At 39.3% G+C, this 19,390-nt stretch overlaps 1 protein-coding gene and 1 long non-coding RNA gene across 2 annotated transcripts in view; one reads left to right on the forward strand and one right to left on the reverse strand.

The window, feature by feature from the left end:
• REEP3 (receptor accessory protein 3) overlaps window positions 1–15,196 on the forward strand; it is a 32,694-nt gene extending 17,498 nt beyond the window's left edge. Inside the window, exons 3-8 of the mRNA XM_083740529.1 lie at window positions 3,374–3,450; window positions 3,757–3,877; window positions 4,055–4,168; window positions 9,015–9,165; window positions 9,432–9,583; window positions 11,228–15,196. Coding sequence (XP_083596655.1) covers window positions 3,374–3,450; window positions 3,757–3,877; window positions 4,055–4,168; window positions 9,015–9,165; window positions 9,432–9,583; window positions 11,228–11,284 — 672 coding nt within the window. The 3' untranslated portion in view covers window positions 11,285–15,196. The remainder of the gene's footprint in view (window positions 1–3,373; window positions 3,451–3,756; window positions 3,878–4,054; window positions 4,169–9,014; window positions 9,166–9,431; window positions 9,584–11,227) is intronic.
• LOC310845489 lies at window positions 14,806–19,245 on the reverse strand. Its single transcript, XR_014564800.1, has 2 exons — window positions 18,836–19,245; window positions 14,806–15,238 (listed from the first exon to the last, which is right to left on the reverse strand). It is a non-coding gene; the product is annotated as an uncharacterized lncRNA (long non-coding RNA).
• Between the last annotated feature and the right edge of the window lie 145 nt (window positions 19,246–19,390).

Here is a 19,390-nt window from a genome sequence, read left to right on the forward strand (position 1 = left end):
GTGAAAAATGAACATAAGGTTTTAGCTGCAGTTCATTAATTTTCAGCTTTGTATTCTTGTTATAAAACAAGGGCACCTAGACACTCGATTGTGGTGCCCATAACCTAGGTTTAAGGTGCCATTTAGCTCCTAGCTTTCATACCTCAGTTTCTAACACTGCACTAGGGTGATTAACATGCCAGTGAATTACCCTTAAGTTTTAGAGCGAAGGCATTTCCCCCTATTTCCTCTGCTATTCTTCCCCATTTCCTCTGCATTAAAGCATTCTGCTCAGTCTATGGAAGTTCACATGAAGGTCAATTTTTTTCAGATGAAGACAGCCCATCAGTGTAGTAACTTCAGCTGGCATGTACACTAATTCAACTCTGTTCACCCGTGCTTAAAATACCCTCTAATTCCTTTGGGAATTAAGCTTAGGATATCATCACATGACTGGTGCTCTGTTCAGTCTGAAATGCTAAGAAATCTGTCTGAACCTGAGGAATTTCAAAAAATAAAGTGAGCGAAGTTTGCTCCAAGGGAAAATACATCTATGAGTTCAATGGTGTAATTTTAAAATTGATTACGTAAGGCTGCCAGCCGTCTAAATAACTTTTAGTTGATTGATAAAATGCATATAATTGCTCAACTGAGTGATTAAGTAAGTTTACATATCACAAATAAAAACATGTCCTTGCTGATTAACCCCCGCCCCCCGCGCTAGTTAATCGGCTAAAGATATTCTGTATTTTTCCGTGTATTAAACACCACTGTGTATAAGACGCCCCCTATTTTGGGGGACTCAAAATTAAGAAAATGGGGGGGAGATTGCCTCCGTGTATAAGACTACCCCCCCTTTAACATTATATTTTAGTAAAAAAAAACCTAGTCTTATACACGGAAAAGTATGGTAATTAATTGATCTACTATGTAAATTACAACTTGTAGTTTTACAAAAGCTTTTTTTTAGCTTAGCTTTGAAAATTGGTTTCTTCCTTTCTTTAAATTCAGTAGTGTTGTGTCTTTCATTTTTTTGTATTTTAGTATGGTGGCATTTTGATATGGTCTGCCTTGTGGAGAACTGGGATTAGAAGTGTCAGGCTAATAAGCTAGAGAAAAATGTTTTGCTCCAAAAAACTGTACTTCATGCATTTGGAAGCAGGATATCTTTGTAGAATATTCTCACAACCTGACTTTGAGAATTGCTTTTTAAACAACTAGAGCATAACTTTTATTATAAATTGAAACCCAGTACTTATTTATGTATTTTTTGTTTTAACAGGGAAATGGCATCTGGCTATTTTTGTAGTGGTTTGTATAGCGTAGTTAGCAATAGATCCCTTCTGGTAACCCTCTAAATTACCAAGTATGACATAAATGTGTGTAGGAAATGTAAAAGAGACAGATTAAAATATCCTATGGGAATAAATCCTTGGACGTAATACTGCAGTTCATTTTTCAAGCGGCAAAAACTACAGACACTTTTCTTGCCCATCGCATGCTTTGAGAATCTGTGCTCTCTTTAAAAGCACATTTTAAGGAAGACTCTCCATGACATTTCATCCAGTCTGTGCTTCTGCATTCAGATTCTTTTGTCTGGTCCACTTACTGATCACGTTTGGATGACTATATATTCACTGAGGTTGAGATTTGAACAAGATACACCCATACACACACCCTTTTCATAAGCTGTGATTTAAATCAGGAAGTCTCTAATCACACTTTCCCCTTTCTTTAGAACAGGGCGACCATTCCTACCGAGTTCAGAACAAGTCAAAATCTTGAAACGGTGGTTCAAAACTGTTTTAAAGTCTGCCTTGTTCCAGAATTGATAAATGGGTGAAATGGGAAACTGGTTAGAGAATGTGGTTCAATCACAGTTCATGCAAAGGGGTGTACTGGCCACAGACTTATTTGGAGAAGGGCTATAGCTTTATAGGAGAGCATGTTTTGTTTGCAGAAAGACGTAGGTAGGGCTAGGAAAGACTTGCACCTGAAACTATGGAAAGCTACTCCCAGTCTCTATAGAGTCAGTGGGTCAGTGATGGAACATTCATTTGGATTGTTGTGTTCTGTGTCTTATTAAAGCAAGATAATGAACTTCTGAACTGGATTGGAACACGGTATCATTCAGTGAGTGGAGCATGCCAGCAGAAGTGGGTATTTTGCTCAGAAAGTATAAGACTACCCAATGGAGCTCTGATTAGCCTCTGTATAGGATGCTGGAAAGGGTGGCGCTGTGGGTTAAACCACAAAGCCTAGGACTTGCCAATCAGAAGGTCGGCGGTTCGAATCCCCATAATGGGGTGAGCTCCCGTTGCTCGGTCCCTGCTCCTGCCAACCTAGCAGTTCGAAAGCAAGTCAAAGTGCAAGCAGATAAATAGGTACCGCTCCGGCGGGAAGGTAAAGGGCGTTTCTGTGTGCTGCTCTGGTTTGCCAGAAGTGGCTTAGTCATGCTGGCCACATGACCCGGAAGCTGTACGCCGGCTCCCTCGGCCAATAAAGCGAGATGAGTGCCACAAGCCCAGAGTCAGCCACAACTGGACCTAATGGTCAGGGGTCCCTTTACCTTTACCTTAGGATGCTGGAGGTCTCAAACTGAACACAGGAGATGGGATCCAGCTAAACCACTATAATCTTTGCGGTGATTTGGTAGCTTGCTAAGGGCTGGAACTGTTGGACTGTATAGATTGCCATAGGTTATATTATAGCTATCGGGTTAGCAACAGTCCTGTGATACAAAATGAGTAGGGTTCCATCTGACACTAACACAAAATTATCAGCACTCACACAATATTAATTTGATATAAAATTTTATTTTGGTGGAGATATCTATCTGTCCATCTATCCTGTACTGTGTACTGCTACTGCCAATACTAGCTTAAATGGACATGTATCACTTTCTGCAGCTTGCTTAACTGGTGAGAATAATGTTACAATATTTAGAAGATTCTCAGTGGTGCTACTTTTCTGTTTTGTCTGCGTTAAAGGCTAGATTATCTTTTTTGAAGAAAGGGGTGGGGTGGTTTGCAAGCATGAGTCCCCATTTTAAGGAAAGTGATTGGATGGAGGGTATTTTCTCCTTGTTGTATGATTTAACTCATGGTAGTGAAACAATAGCTGCTTCTTCCAAATAGGTTGTTTTGTTTATTTTCCAGCAGAAGTTGGTCAGGCTATCAGAGCTGCTTTGATTTAAGCTAGAGTAAAAGGGCTGTTTATCAGAAAGGTTCTGACTCTTTCAGCTGCTGTCTGCTACCTACAGTTCCCATCTTTCTAAAACATATGAATACAAGCAGCAAGTAAGCATAGTTTAAATCATTGCAAAATGTGTATCCTGTGTTCCTGTCATTGATGTATTGGAAATTAAAATGGTTGTCACATCTTTCCTTTTCAGGTGCGGTGGATGATGTACTGGATTGTGTTTGCTCTTTATACAGTTACTGAAACAATAACGGACCTCATGATATCTTGGTAAGATATGTTTGGGTTCAGAGCATAATGTTACAATTCCAGTTGTGTTTTGACATACTGTAGATTATAGTGTCACATACCCTTTATCCGAATTATCCTATGCTAGTTCTGAAAAAGGTAGAGCTATAAAATAGCAATAATATGTAAAACTAGATTAAGGATTATAGATAATTAAAGTAAAGCCAAAAAAAGCTTTTGTTTAAAACGTGTTGTTATTCAATATCATCCAGAGCTTTCTGATCTAGAAGGAATGCACCTGTTTCTAAAATAACAGAACCCAACTTTGAATTCTGATTTGTTTTGCAGGTTTCCATTGTACTACGAGCTGAAGATTGCATTTGTTATTTGGTTGCTCTCTCCATATACTAGAGGGGCAAGTTTAATATATAGGAAGTTTCTTCATCCTCTTCTTTCTTCAAGAGAAAGGGTGAGACATTCCTCTCTTTGTGGTTTTAAAATAATTTATTCCATAATATTAAAAAAAATTAATGCAATTGGGGAGGGGAGGGGAGGAGAAACTTGCATTAGTACTTTGTATTTAATACTGAGAATGTTATGTCAAATTAGATTAATGTCCACACTGTTTGCCTGTTTTTCCCCTTAGGAGATTGATGAATATATTGTGCAAGCCAAAGAACGCGGTTATGAAACAATGGTTAACTTTGGTAAACAAGGCTTAAATTTAGCTGCTACTGCCGCAGTGACAGCAGCTGTAAAGGTAAATATTATTTAACCATTCATTATAAAAATACATTGCATATTAAGTTGGATAACTTTTTTCTAACAGCATGTTCTAAAAGTATGTCCTCTCTTAAACACTAGCTATATTATGATTTTAAAAAAAAATAGTGAAGATGACCCTTTCTTTCTCTCTTGTTGCCTTTTCTTGCTGGTAATCACACTCCGTAGGATTTCTGGCTTCTTTCTGCTGTTTTCCTTCAATCAAGTTGAGGTAATTGTTCATGGAAATTAAAGCATGAAGCAGTGCTACAGTACATATGAGTTGGCAAATTAATATGAATCCCCACTGAATTCTCTTTACCTTTTTAGAATAAAATATTAATTCACTACATGAACTTGAACCATAACTGTTCTTGCTTAGAGTTGTGTGATATTGGAAAACATTAATTTAATTGGGCTGCTGCACTTGGACCCAAAAGGTGCTCCTGACTTTCTGTGACGTGTCTTAAGTAATAAGCTTCTCGGCTCTTCCTGTAATTTAGGCATGTAGCTAATGGACACTAATGAAGTCAACATTTGTAACTATAGCAATATAAAAGGAGAATCTATACACCTCCAATCAAAGATGTGCTTAGAATAAATGGTACAAGATAGGTTGAACAAGATGGACATTGCCTGCAGTAAATTTCCATGCATTAGTGAAGGGTAGCTTCCTCTTTTCTCCCTGTCTTTCATATTTCTAGGAAATTATAACTGCAACTAGTAGAAGTGTAACCTTCCTAATACTTGTAGCAATGCTTTGTAGACAAGTTTCACCAGCAGTCAATGGATCAGAAACAAAAAGGTAGTGGAAATGCTTAAAAATATATCTGGCTAACTTTAAAGAGGTATCTTCAGAGCAAAACCCCTGCCCTTCTGTTTCACTTTCCTTAAGGTGAAGGAAATCTCAGAACAAGAAATGTGAACATTTAAACAGTCAGATTCACATTAGATATTACAAGAGAAGCAAAAACAAATAAGTAGAGCAGGAAAAACCAGCTTGCAGCAAGACATGGATGGATATGTCAGAGCAGTGAGGCTGAAATCCTTCCTAAAAAAAGTCAGATGAACCTCGTGCCTGAAGGATCAGCTGTTGAAACCCTAGGGAGAGTATTCTATAAAATTGACACTGCAGCCCCAAAGGCCTTACTCGTAGTAGATACCTGATGAACTTCAGCTGGCAGCAGGACACTGGACATAGCCTTAGATCAAGCATAGCCAGTGATCAGGGATGATGGAGTTGTAGTGCGGCAGTATCTGGAAGGCTACAGGTACCCCGTTTCTAGTCTAAAACTTTGCATATGAGTGGAAATGTCTGTACAGCACTTCAGTGGCCCATGTTTTTGGGTTTGATGTGCTAAGAATAATTGAGATTGTTGCCACTCCTCATGGAGTGCTGCCAAGCGAAAAGCTTTCAAACAGCCATAATCTGTGTGTTGTGTTTAGGCAGCAGGATAACGTTTGAACTGGTTGTCAGATATTCTTGGTAAACAACTACTCAAATTCTGCACACGGCCATTTTATTCAGGAAATTGCTATTGCTTTAATTGACACTAGATGCGATTCTGAGGAGGAATAATTACTAGTTGGCAAGGTTATGCAGAATTTGCCATTCTTAGGGGAAATTGCTTGACTCCTTAAGGCCTCAGTTGATCAAATCATGCCTATCTTTGGCATATGTGCACTCACACTCACATCTGCACCAGGGAGAGAGTATGTGAGCGCATGACTTGCTGTGGCTCTTTTTTATCTTAAACTATGGCTTAGTGTTATGTCTACCTCATCAGTTCTTTCTGAATTGGCAGTAGCCTGATTTGATGTGACCACTGTGTTCTTACAAACGCAGAGAAACCACACATCCAGGATTTCCTAAGGCTGAGACATGAGACCTAACCTTCCTCTCTTGAGTCTTGGATCAAGGCAGAATTTTCCTGACCGTTGGAGCACAATTTATTGAAAGAAAACATTAATGTAGGGTCATATTGTTCAGCTTTCATCCTATTTGGCTTGTTTATGGCTTCCATTTTTCCTGGACCTGCTATTCTCAAGGTTTCATTTCCTCAACATCAAATGCTGCAAACTGCTGATGGTATGCAGCCAAAGCAGCTTCTCACTTCGCTTTCATACGTAGTATTTTATATTTGGCCATGCTTTGTCTATTTACTCTTATCCTGAGAACTAGCTGTTTAATGAAGACCATTATATTTCCAAATACATAATTTATTGTTCTGAGATGATTCCTCTGCTGGTTTATCTACAGAGGTTCATAACGGCCTTTGGTTACTGCCAATTTGTAGCTTTTTGCTCAAGGACAAAGATTTGTATGAGAAGTTCTGACCATTTATACCATGTTTCAGATCTATGTTTAAACAGGTTATTATATATCATGCAACCTCTAAGGATGTTACTACAGTACTAATGTGTTGACAGCTGAAAACAAGAAAATGAATGGCGTAAGGCTACTTTGTCAGCCATAACTGCAGCCCTTTGTTAAACCAAATTTCTCCCAAATGTGCTTGAAAGGATTGCTGGTCCTGTTAGTGAATTAATTCACGTGGGCAGAACTGCTTAATATAGCACATGGAAGTTTTACAGCAAGGAAATTCACCATGCTTAAAATAAATAAGGAAAAAGTAACTTGTATGAGCTTGCATGCTTATGTGTACATTCAGTAATTATATTTTAATAAAATTCGGAACTTTATGGCCAGGAGATTGTACCAGATGGAATGGATATATGAGGCACAGTTGGGTTGGCTGCATTAAAGATCCTATATGACAGGAGGACACAATTAAAGGCAATATAGGATAGGAAGCTAGTTGGGTCAAAGATGCTGTTCCCTGACAACTGGAGGCCTATAAAAGCTGGAAAGCTGTAAAAATTCTCAGAGTAAGTATGGTACATAATTATAAGACTATTTTTAATAGATTGGGGTTCATTCATACAGAAATTGTGATCCAGATGCTAAATAGAATTTCACAAAAAGGAGTAATCTGGGTTGGGTATTTGAAATGGTCCTGACTTACACTTAAGATGGAGGGAAACGCTTTAGTTGAGAATGCTGTTTCTTACAGTAACAAGCCAAATACTTCCAGGAAGCCCACAAGCAATTCATGAAAGCAACAGCAACTTGTACATCCCAGCATCTCATGTTTAGTATAATGCCTCTGAATACTGAGGCTCTGTTTAGCTGTGGTAGCCAGTATCCATTGATTGACCAATTTTCCATGATTTTGTTTAATCTCTTTTAAAGTCATCTAAGCTAGTAGCTATAACTGCATATTATGGCAAGCAATTCCATAAATTGAGTGTTGTGTATGAGGTATTTTCTTGTGTTCTGTATCTACAAAGTAGTTACATTACAGGGGACTCTTTGCACAGCCAATACAGTGGTACCTCTGGATAAGCACACCTCTGGTTGTGTATCCTTTAGGATGTGAACATGGCAAACCTAGAAGTATTTTTCCAGGTTTTGCCATATGCATAAAAGCAGTCCCTCTGGTTGCGGAAACCTTGGGATCCAACTGGAGTTCCGGTACGGATTCCGTCCACGACTGGAGGTACCACTATGCTGACTATCTGGGCAAATACATGTGGTACGCAGTGCAAAACATTGAATACTGTGCTTCTTCCGGCTTTCTACTTACATTTTAACTGCTGGTTTTCTGCATTGCCTTACTAGTACACTTTCGTCACTTTGGCTTCTACAACTTGGATGGATCTCATGATAAACCTTGTTGATCACTATAGGAATGAGGCTGTCCGAGCTTCAAGACTTGTGCATTCCCACCACCACCACTTCTTGTGCAGCTGTGTGAGGAGCAAATCAGAAACCTTTGTTCTGATTAACCACAGTTTAGTGTTTCCTCTGAACCCTAAACTATAATTAATCTAAAACTCTGGCTGGAATTGAAACAAGCTGTTTAGTTTCAAACCAACCATGACTGGGTTTGGGCAACGCAACAAGTGGCAGTTAATCTGAAGTGGAAGTGGAAGTTTCCAAAAACCTTATACCCATGCCAGAGGAAAAAGCAGAGAGAGAAATTCAAGAGCCTCAGGCTTGCACAGGCTTGTTCACAGACTATAGTAACTATTGCAGGTGCTACATGCACTTGCATGCTTCAGCCCTGTCTTGCACATGTATACACACACACACACACACACACACACACACACACACCATCCTTTAAAAACAACAACAATAGGTGTCATCTTGACACTTGGAAGCATTGCTAGATAAGAAATCTTATTTGTTGCATTCAAAACTGTCAGCTTGCCCAGAACTTTACATGCCCCTTATAATTATTTAAGGTTGGCAAGGGATAGAGCTTTTCCAGGTGTATTTTTTGCAGAGCCATTTCCGTAGAGGCACTTGTACATGTGCTATACTGCAATAGTTACAGCACGATCAGGAATAAACTCCAGTGATTTCAACGAGAATTATTCAGTCGAAGATGTATGTAGAATTGCGTTGTCACTCCCTTAATCTACAGCTGGGAGTGTAACAATACAATTCAGCTCTAATACAAAACTGGGAAACCTCTGTTTGTGCAGAACATAACTTTTAACATACAGTCAAGATCTGACATTATTTTTAAAGAGAGAATGTGATTTTATAAATTGGTTTACTAGTGTAAATTTTGTATTATGCAAGTTTTAAGTTTATGTTTAAGCAAGGTGCTGCACAAAAGAACACAATATGCTTGATGGAAATAGAAGCACTGCATGTGATGCCTTGTAATAGTACAATTTGTATTCTGACTGTTACAAATAAACTTTGGGGGAAAATGATCCTTTTCCTATTGAAACATTTCTCTTCCCCCCTCCCCCCCTTAATTTTTCAGGGTCAAGGGGCAATAACTGAAAAGCTGCGGAGTTTCAGTATGCATGACTTAACAGCTATACAAGGTGATGAACCAGTGGGACAAAGACACTACCAAACATTACCTGATACAAAAAAGAGAAGCAGAAGCTCCACCACCAATGAAACTTTAGGTTTGTATATTACTAAAAGAACTGGGATGTTTCTGGTTTTGCTAGATCAGGTGATAACTGATATTGGATGTTGCCCATTAAATTTTGTATAAAGCAAGCAGTGGATGAATACAACCATGTTATTTTACTGGAAACTGAGAAAGCCTTGTTCCTGCAGATTTTATCAGGATAGCCCAGCTTTTTCTAGTCCCCAGTGTTCGCCTTATTTAAAGATAATTTATACCAATGATTTATACTTTAACAAACTTTCAACTTTGCAGTAGCAGGTTACAATATTCCATTAAAAAAAGATTCTGAAGATGATAAAACAGATGAGGAGAGGGAAGGGACGTATTCAGAGGATGAGACGTTCACTCAGAGAGGTCTCCGGCGAACACAAAGTATGAAATCGGTAAAAACTATCAAAGGCCGCAAAGAGGCAAGTACATCTCTACTTAGTAATATAAAGTTCTGTGTTCAGATGGTACAAAGAAATAGAGCTGTATGTCATTTACATATTGGGAACACCTCACTTCAGATCTCCTGATGGACAGCAGTAATGCACTCTCACTCCTGTTTGCTTAGGTTCCGATAAGAATTTATGCTATCTGCGCTCAAGCAGTTGATCTTCCTGTTTATCACATGAAGGTCACAAGAGTACCAAGACAACCTTCATGCTCCACAATGTTGCTGAGGGCACTTGGAAGCCATTTTGTTGACGTCCCTGTGTGTCCTGCAGTTCAGAGCCCTGTTAGCCAGAAACCCTCCCTGACCATTCTGCCCCCAGCAGAGTGGGGTAGCTGCTCCAGGCCATGTCTCTGACAATGGGCACATGAAATAACACCTAATAAGCTGAATATTTCCAGCTTGCTCTGCAGCAAGAACCAGATCAAGGGAAATGTGTGTTTTATGCAGCTTTTTCCACTGTTGTTACGGACATCTTTTTGTTTTGCTGATTTTTTTGGTGATTCTAAGGCTGCCTGGAAGAGAGACTTTTTTTTTAGTGTTTTATGCCTCTCGGGGGATATTTTGAAACAAAGCCTTTCTTTTTTCAAAATAAGTTTTTATTAAAGCTTTTTCATGATACAAATGGCCTTTAAATATTAACTGTTGGCTCATCATGCTACCATAGTTGGATGTTCAAAGTAATTCAAAAGGTGCATCTGGCAGTCTTCAGCTACGAACTTTTTCTGAGTGATGCACTGGTTGCCTTTTAACAGTAGTTAAGCAGCCTTCCCCAGCATGATGCCCATGGGAATAGGAGTCCCAACAAAATCTGGAGGACACCAGCTTGAGGAAGGCTGGGTTAAGCAATGGGGAGTCCCCTGCTCATTCTTTCTACTCCCTTCCCTCTCAGGACTCCATTCCCCCTTCTCTTGTACCATAGGTCAGGGTAAGTTGGAACTGACTGAACATTTGGGTTCAACACCTGCTTAAAGGAATGATGCTGAAATCCCTCTGAGTTATGCTGAAGCTGGGAGGGGGAACATGTTTTCCCTAGGAGGGAGGGAGATTTCTGTTCCAGCAGTTGGCTCCGGATCTCTCTAATTGTGGTTTAAGTGACATTCACCCAGCATTAATATGTTTCAGCCTTCAAATATATATGTTTTTATCTGTTTCTTCTTCATGTCCTGCTTTGCCAGGTTTTTCTGTTCAGTATTTTGTCAAATCTTTCATATGCTAAGGGAACTAAAAATGGGAAGGGGGTGCAATAGCTCTTGATGACTGTACTGTATGCATCGACCTTGTTGTGTGTTCTGTAGTGGTCATTTGGGGTAACAAACATAGAACCATCCAGATGTTTTGGCCTACTTTCAGCTGGCATGTTCAGAGATGGTGGGAGCTGTAATCAAACTACATGTGAAGGACACCATATTGGCTACCCCTGTGAATAGACTGGAAGTTTTTTAAGGCTGCTAATGATCTGAAGCTGTTTTTATTGCACATAATTGGATTAACACTTTCATTCATGTCCTTATTCTTGATTCTATTCCTGACAGAAAATAAACAGCCAGTTTTACAAATTTTGCACCAGATTTTGCCCTGCGTATCTAAATCTTCCATGCCATTTTTTTTCTTTCAGGTGCGGTATGGCTCATTAAAATACAAAGTGAAGAGAAGACCACAAGTGTACTTCTAAACGATTTCACAATTCAGCATGTCAAACTGCTATATTAGTTGCTTCCTGCAGGCCACAATAGGGCCTTGTCCTGCATAGGACTTCCCCATTCTCTGAAGGGAAACACTTGGCATACGTGTGGATTCCCATTGCCTGTGTAGTCCATTTTCTTGATCATTGAAGAGGAAGGGGAAAGCCCTGCATGCACAGAGCTCTGCATGCATACCTGACTTAACTGGCCACTATGTTTAGGGATTATCCATATCAATAATTCAGTCATGGTGGTAAGAATATATTGCTTTAAAGAGTGCAGTTATGTTTAATCTCAGTTTCTTAAAACTAATTGCTAATATGTTTAGGTTAGCACATTACGCTTTTGTACTTCATAAGTGAAATAATTTAACGGCTGACTCTTAGAGACTTTTAATTGTGGCTTTTGTGGATGAGAATTGTGCTTGGTTAATGCCAACACTTACTGAAAATCTCAGCACTTCCAGAATTTCCTTTTTATACTTGGAAAGCTTATACTTGAATGCATCATTGTGCTAGATTCTTTTAAAATTCTTAAAATTCAATGTAAAAGTATTGAGTGTGAAAGAAAAAGTCATTCACAATTAATCTTCTTAATGGCTTGGATCCAAAGAACAACTTATGGCTGTTCAAGGGGTTTCTGCTACCTAGTGGAATTCACTTTCTTAAAACATGACAAACTGCTTTTGATAATTTCCTCACTGGTATGTGACATGGGGAGACTGCTTTATTCAGTCTGAGTTTGGTTTTAGTTGAAATTCTGTATACTGCATATATTTTTATATGAATTTGCAGTATAGAACTAAAACAACAACCCCAGAAGGCTCACATAACTTGCTTCATTGTTTGGAGGTCTGTATATTGCTTTACTGTAACCAGGGATTTGAGGGTAGCCTGTGCATACAGCCGAGTTGATCACTCAGAACATTATCTCTTTCCAGAGCAGCCCCTGTGCTAGTCTTTTGCAGCAAAAAACAACAGGCATGAGCTTCCATGAACTACAGTTAACAGATACATGAAGTGTTACCGTGAGTTACAGGTAGATGTGCACTGTAGTCCACAGAGGTTTGTGTCACAATAAATGTGTTACACAAGTCCCTTTGTTATTTGTATCTGGACACTTGCATGCTGTGATCTGCAGTATTGCAGTTCTAATTGGTTTTTTCAATGCAGTGTTGACCAAGGAACATAGAAATCTGCAACACACAGTCAGACTGTTGGTCTATCTAGTTTAGTATAGTCTACACTGGCAGCACCTCCTCAGTGTTTCAGACAGGTATTTCTCCAAGCAACACCTGGAGACCATCAGGGATTGAACTTAGCACTTTCTGCATGCAACTCTTACCAAGTTTATCTTCGTGTGGACTTTCTCTTATGGGTTCACTGCTGCATGTGAGAGCACGCAGCTGAGTAATATGGCCAGGTGCCTTTTCTTTTTGGAATGTATATAAAGGAATTTAACTACAAGTTGAAGACCCAAAAGATTTCAAACCTTTTTGTTGGATACTAGCAGTCGTATGGTGTACCGTGTACTAGACATGTCAAACTCAAGAAACAGGAAAAACTTGCACACTCTAAATTTAGTTGTTCTATTATTTTAGAGTCCTGTGTTTCTAGTGTTTAAGAATCATCTTGCGTATGCTTTTTATTGTGCTTGTGTTTTTTATTCTTTTGTAAAACATTGAAGGCTTTATGTTGGGGCACTGCAGAGAACTGAAGGCCATTTCAGGAACACGAGGGTGGTATGCAACCAAGCAGTTGCAAGATTTTTCATTTCCAGTGTCGTATTTTCCCTTTCCCTGCATGTCCTCCCCAAATCTGCTGCAGAGGGTTGGTGAAACCCCAGAACAGATTTAGGGGTCTCATGGGAGAAGAAAGGAGAGGGAAGGAAAGTTCAGCTACACAGCCAGATACTGAAATTCTTTGTTGGATACGATCCAGAGCAACTGGATAGTTGGGCTTACATATATGTACATATCTTACTTATGTAAAACAAGTGCTGGCTCACAAAATACTATTATTTTTGGCTAGATTCCTGAGGAATGTCTTGTCCTTTTTAGACAGGTGAATCTTCCAAATCTATTAGAATAACCAGGAGTTTTAGTATTGCTTCTGGATGCAAGAACCATGTCAGACCCTCAGCCATTAAATGTTATGTAAGAAATCATGAAAAGAGGTTCACATTTTAAGCCTGATCTTCACAGCTTTGAGTGCTGCACACTTTTTAACCAAACACTTGAAAAAAATTGCTGCTGTTATACCGTATATGTTGGTACTAGGGTTTTAACTTGGTAAAGTGGTTCCAAAGGAAGTGGTTCCAAATATGTATATGCTTCACAATTTTTAATTCATGCCATGTGGAAGTGTCTCTTCTCCAGAGAAGAATTTACCATTTATTCTGAATACTGACAGCTTGCCCCAAATAAGGAACTAAAGAACTGTTTTCTCTTCAGCTTTGGAAATAGGATTTTAATAAGAAACAATGCTTGCTTTTACATTTTTGTACCCAACTTGCTAAGATGCTGTTCACAAAATTAGATACATGATTGATTTTTTTAAAAGGTAAATTACAGCTGCTGGGGATGGGGCTGATTGGCATGGAGCATCCCCCCCCTATTGAAAATGGGGGGGGGCTACTCCCACACAAAGTTCCCAATTCAGACTAATGTCTCTGTGGATGCAATTTCTTTTTAAAAAGCCACCTATGTAGCTGCTAATTGTTGAATGGTATCTTCTCTAGTTTGGCCCTCAGAGTAGCTACTAACGTGGTTACACTGAGTGTAGGGAGAAAGGAGTATAGTATCTGAATTGGAGGTGTATTCCCAGCATTATCTTTCAGAAGTCTTTCTGTTGTATAATCCCTCTGTTAACAAAATTTAAATCAGCCTTAAGGTTTTTTTTTGAAGCCTACATACTGGAGGACCATAGTTCTAAAATAAGCCAGCCTAGTTTTCAACTTGTGTCTTCCACTTTTGCTATTAAAATAACTTGTGGCTTGTTATGTAGAAGCACACACCATACTGGGTCAGACAAAACAGTTTTGTGTCTTCCTACAACTGATCCAACCAGATAATTTCAAAGGAACTGTATAGGAATTGATTGCGAAATGATACGTTATTTCAGCTATTTTTTTTAAATATATCCATGCCTTTAGTCAAACAGACTCATCCTGAAAATTTGTAAGGCTTAAGGGCTGCTTTGTATGTTATGTTGTTGGTGTGTACTTGTATCATGAATACTCCAAAGTTACATGTAGTGCTTGCATGTGTATGGTGCAGGTGTGATTGTACTTGTATGATATGGGTGTGATACAAAGGGAGCTCTTGGTTGGCTGAATCTTCCTGGTTCAAGTATATCGAAAGACTAAAGGCCGCTTCGTGTGCACCCATGGAAACTACAAGTGGCACATTCCTTGGACACTCACTCAGTGAGGTTGTCCTTCAATTAAATGAATGAAAAGCAATTCGTTTCTCCCATTTTTAAAATCCATTTTTTAGCTTCTTGGATTCAAATAACTTTTTGGATTCAAAGAATGGCAAAATAATTGCTGCAAATTAAATATAATGGTTTTACCATGTCAAAAACAAGGTATTTTGTTGAAAGATGATAGATCGATGTTGAATGAAGTACGTATTATGCAAAAGAAACATTACACTATTTTCAAGGACTGCTTCTACTTACCAGCTCTTACAAATGCAATTTCAACATACTGACTAATTGCAGCTTTAAGACTGCAAGCTTTAACTTTCCCATCTGTAACAGACTGTCAACTTGTTTACATATTTGTAGTACTGAGTTTTGTACTGATACTTCTTTACCTATGTATATGCTATTTTTGAAGATGCAATGGCTCTTGAAAAGATTTTTTTTTAAAAACCAACTTAATAAAAGGAATACTTTCAATGTCTTTGTCCTGTCTCATTCAAATGCCATGCAGCTTGATATCTGTAGGGAAATAAAAACATTATAGGAAGTAATGTACTGAGCTGCCTCAAATCTAAAATGGTTGGAATCATACCAATTGCAAATTGTCATTCTTCCACATCTCTCTTTAAACCTGCTCTGATCCCATGGATGCTTGCAGGGCCAAGACTCCTTTAGCCTAGCTAAAGCCTTTGTCTCCTCTCCAGAAAAGATCCCAAAAGTGATCTGATACAAAGCTGAACTATCTCATTTTCAAATGCAGTTGGGGGGTGGGGGAGTGAATTCCTGGTTGAGCAAGAAATAGCCTGAAACCTCTTTAGTTCTGCTGAAATAGTTTCATGGTTGCTTTAAATCCTGATCATAATCTCAGACATCTGTCTAAGAGTGGTAGGGTCATTTTTAGTAATGGTGGCCCATGGTAGCAATGGTTACATATTATGGGAGAGTAAAATGCACAAGCTACTATTAATTTTGAGCCAGAATATCCTCAGGCGTGCCCTCTTGAGTTGCAGTGATCATGTCTTGCCAAGCTTGAGAAAATATTCTCACGTTCCTTTCAAAACTAAAATATAAGGATGTGATTTCATCGTTCTTATAAAAACAAATGTTTTTATTTTTCTTCTGAACATATTTTTCGCTTCCATGGTTGTTGTTTTTTATTTTAAAAAAAGCTTACGCCAGCACTGTTGATAATTTTGGGAAGGAGCTTTTGATTGGAAACACTTGTGTGAGTGAGCTATATGTGACCTTCCAGCGTCTTTTCTCCACTGGGATGGGAAACGTGCAATTTTGCTGAAGACGAAATGTCTTGGAATCAACTAAGTGGGTTGGCTGCTCACTCCACCCCCTGAATTCTTCATGTGCAATGCCTTTAACTTTTGTATTAGATTGTCTCTGCATCTTGTCAGAGACAAGTACATCTTAGGATTCTGTTGATTTGTGTCTTGCCTTACAATAGAAAGATGTTTGACAGTGGGGAGTTCTAATGTTTTTGCTTTTTTCACTTAAGATGTTTAGGCTACTTTATTAAATTATCCTATAATTTATTAAATAACAGAATAAATTTTTGGCTAAACTGGAATTTTGGTGTCAATGCACAGAGGAAAGTGGATTAGTGGAACTGCTGAGCGGGCAGGATCACTTGGAAAGATGGATGTACAGGCCACCATTTTTATATTTCTGAACAACATGGATATCTTTTTATGCTCTCTTGTTGGATGTAACCAATTCTCTCATGGGAAAGTTACACAGCAATAAGAGGGATGGAATACATGAAAGGAAAAATGGGTAGTCTAAGTGGCATACATTCAACTAGCTGTTGGGTGTTGCCCAGGAAGCAGAACCCAGTGTCCAATGGCACTGTTAAGACTTGCAGTTATGGTTCATATGCACACCTGAAGAATTGCACATGGAAAATATTGATCTGCAAAGATGGGCAGATCTAATAAGTGTTTGTTCCACTACTTTCCCACTGTTCTTGTTTCTGATACCCTGTATCATACATGCTGCCTGTCTCTAACAACCTTCCTCACTGAATAAACCATTAGGTATTGCTGCCTTAGAGATTAGAAAGGTTTTCATACATTCTATGAAATGCGAAGCTGAATGCCGGAAGAAAGTACTTCTTCACATAGCGCATAGTTACACTACGGAACTTGCTCCCCTAGGAGGTGGTGATGGCCGCCAACTTGGATGGCTTTAAAAGAGGATTAGACAAATTCATGGAGGAGAGGGCTATTGATGGCTAACCAGCCATGATGGCTATGCTCTCCCTCCACAGCTGGATGCAGAAATGCTTCCAGATACCAGTTGCCGGAAACCATGGAAGGGGAGAATGCTCTTGTGCTCAACTTCGGTTTACTGGTTTCCCACAGGCATCTGGTTGGCCACTACGAAAACAGGATGCTGGACTAGATGGGCCTGATCCAGCTGGCTAATCTTAGGTTCTTTCAATGCACCAAACTGTTTGCCCTGCCCCTCAAGCTCTTTCTTCACAGTCTCACAATATACTGCAGGCTTAAAGTGCAAGTCTCTTCTCTGTGGCTTCCCAGCTCTTTGAGATGGCACAGTGCAGAAGCCCCCGAATGGGTGCTTTTGTAATTTGTAGTCTTGTAATGTCAAATTGCACAGGATGAATGGGTATTATGGCAGTACCATAATAGCAGCCATGCAGCAGCAGCAGCAATCGGACCCCACAACATAGAGCTCCCCAAAGTCTCATCTCTCAGCAGATGCAGAAAACTCCTTTTGGATTGTCTTAGGCATTAAAAGTACATTCCAATATTTTTCAACACATACATCTCTGCCTTCTATTCTTTGAAGAGTAAAGTAACTTCCCTAGCAGTATTCAAAGTATGGTATTTTCCAGCCAAGCTGGCAATGAGAGTGATAGAGTGCTTCTAGGAAAATGGCCCATTGCATGATCTTGAAGTACTGTCATTCCTGTTGTGATGCCCTAATTGGAAATTCAAAGAGAAAGCCCCAGAGCAGTGTTTCTGTTTACTAAACTAAAAACCATCAAGCTACAATTATCAGGGCTATTTGCATGCAAAGAGGAGAGATGCATGTTGTATAATGTTACAACCCTAGTCTCTGAATGGTGAGAGACTCCAAGGGTCCCAAGTGTTTTCCCAGGGTGTGGTTTCCTTAGAATGAATGTCAGTTAAGGCTGTGGATGTATTTAGGACATATGCAAAACAAAAAAAATTCTTTCCAGTAGCACCTTAAAGACCAACTAAGTTAAAGACCAACTAAGTATTTAGGACATATGGTTATATTTACACATATATACAACCTGAGTGTAGGATGGTGGGGCATGATCATAGCATTAACACCCCAACAGATCTTACTTCGCCTTAGGTTTCCAGGGGAGCCCCAAAGTCCAGCACAGAGCAAAACATGGCTCAATCTCCAGCTTTTCAGCTCACAGCTCTGGCTATTGTTCTATGTAGCTGCTGGGTGTGGGAAGAGAGGCCTACCCATTAGCTTGGATAGTACCATCACTTAGTTGTAGCTCTTGCAACCTAGTTCATTCTTTTAGATACTGATGAGAGCACTTAACTAACAGTAAGAGCTGTTCTGACAGTGAAGTGGGGTGAACTCTCCTTCCTTGGAGGCCTTTAAGCAGAGGCTGGATGGCCATCTGACATGGATGCTTTAGCTGAGCTTCCTGCATTGCACAGGGTTGGGCTAGAGGACCCTTAAAGTCCCTTCCAACTCTATGAATCTCCTCTTAATAGTGGATGCCAAGAGAAATAGTAATGTCGTTCTCATGCTCTGTATGCGCATTGATGGAGGGGTTGTGTGCATCTTGGAATGTTTTTGGAAGACCCACACAGTGAGACATATGAGAACTTCCAACCACAGTGGTCACTAAAGGACAACAATCCCAAACTCTTGTTTTTTAAAGCAGGGGCTCCCTGATGGAAACAATTCTCAGATCCTGTATTATAACAGCCAAGAAAAACACTGGAAATAGTATACATAAACTTAGTAGTGTCAGTTAAAGTGGAGTCGATTTCTTTACAGAATTAATTTTATGTTGTTTCACTGCACCCTATCTCAAAGGCTTAAGATACAATGTATTTAATATGACACATAAAAATAAACTTTATCTACCTAAAACGGGTGGGCAATCTGTGGCTTTCCAGATGCTCAACTCCAAATCCCATCAACCCCCGTCACCGTGGTTAGTTGCCAAGGTTGATGAGAGTCATTAGTTCCCCATCCATGATCTGAAAGATGGAATGCACACACCCCAACAAGTTCAAAATATTGCAAACAAAAACCTGTCCCTTGCTGCCTCTTTAGCCCCACCCACTAAGGGACGGGGTTTTAACTTGGATCAGGTGGTTTTACAATGATTTTAAACGTTATATGTTAATTTGGTTTTTTATCTGTATTTGAGGGCTGGGGTATTGTGTAGGAGCTTTTGTTGGGAATGTTTGTGGGGTTTTTTAGCTTGTATTGTTAATTCTTTCAAATTTTTTATTACATATTTTGTACTTTATGTTGTGAACCGCCCTAAGACTTATGGGTATAAGGTGCTGTATAAAAAAGAAGAAGAAGAAGAAGAAGAAGAAGAAGAAGAAGAAGAAGAAGAAGAAGAAGAAGAAAAAGAAGAAGGCAGGCAGGCAGGCAGGCAGGCAGGCACAAGTGGCTTTCAGAAGTTGC

Source organism: Podarcis gaigeae, assembly GCF_964106915.1.
Source record: "Podarcis gaigeae genome assembly, chromosome: 5".
NCBI classification, from domain to species: domain Eukaryota; kingdom Metazoa; phylum Chordata; class Lepidosauria; order Squamata; family Lacertidae; genus Podarcis; species Podarcis gaigeae.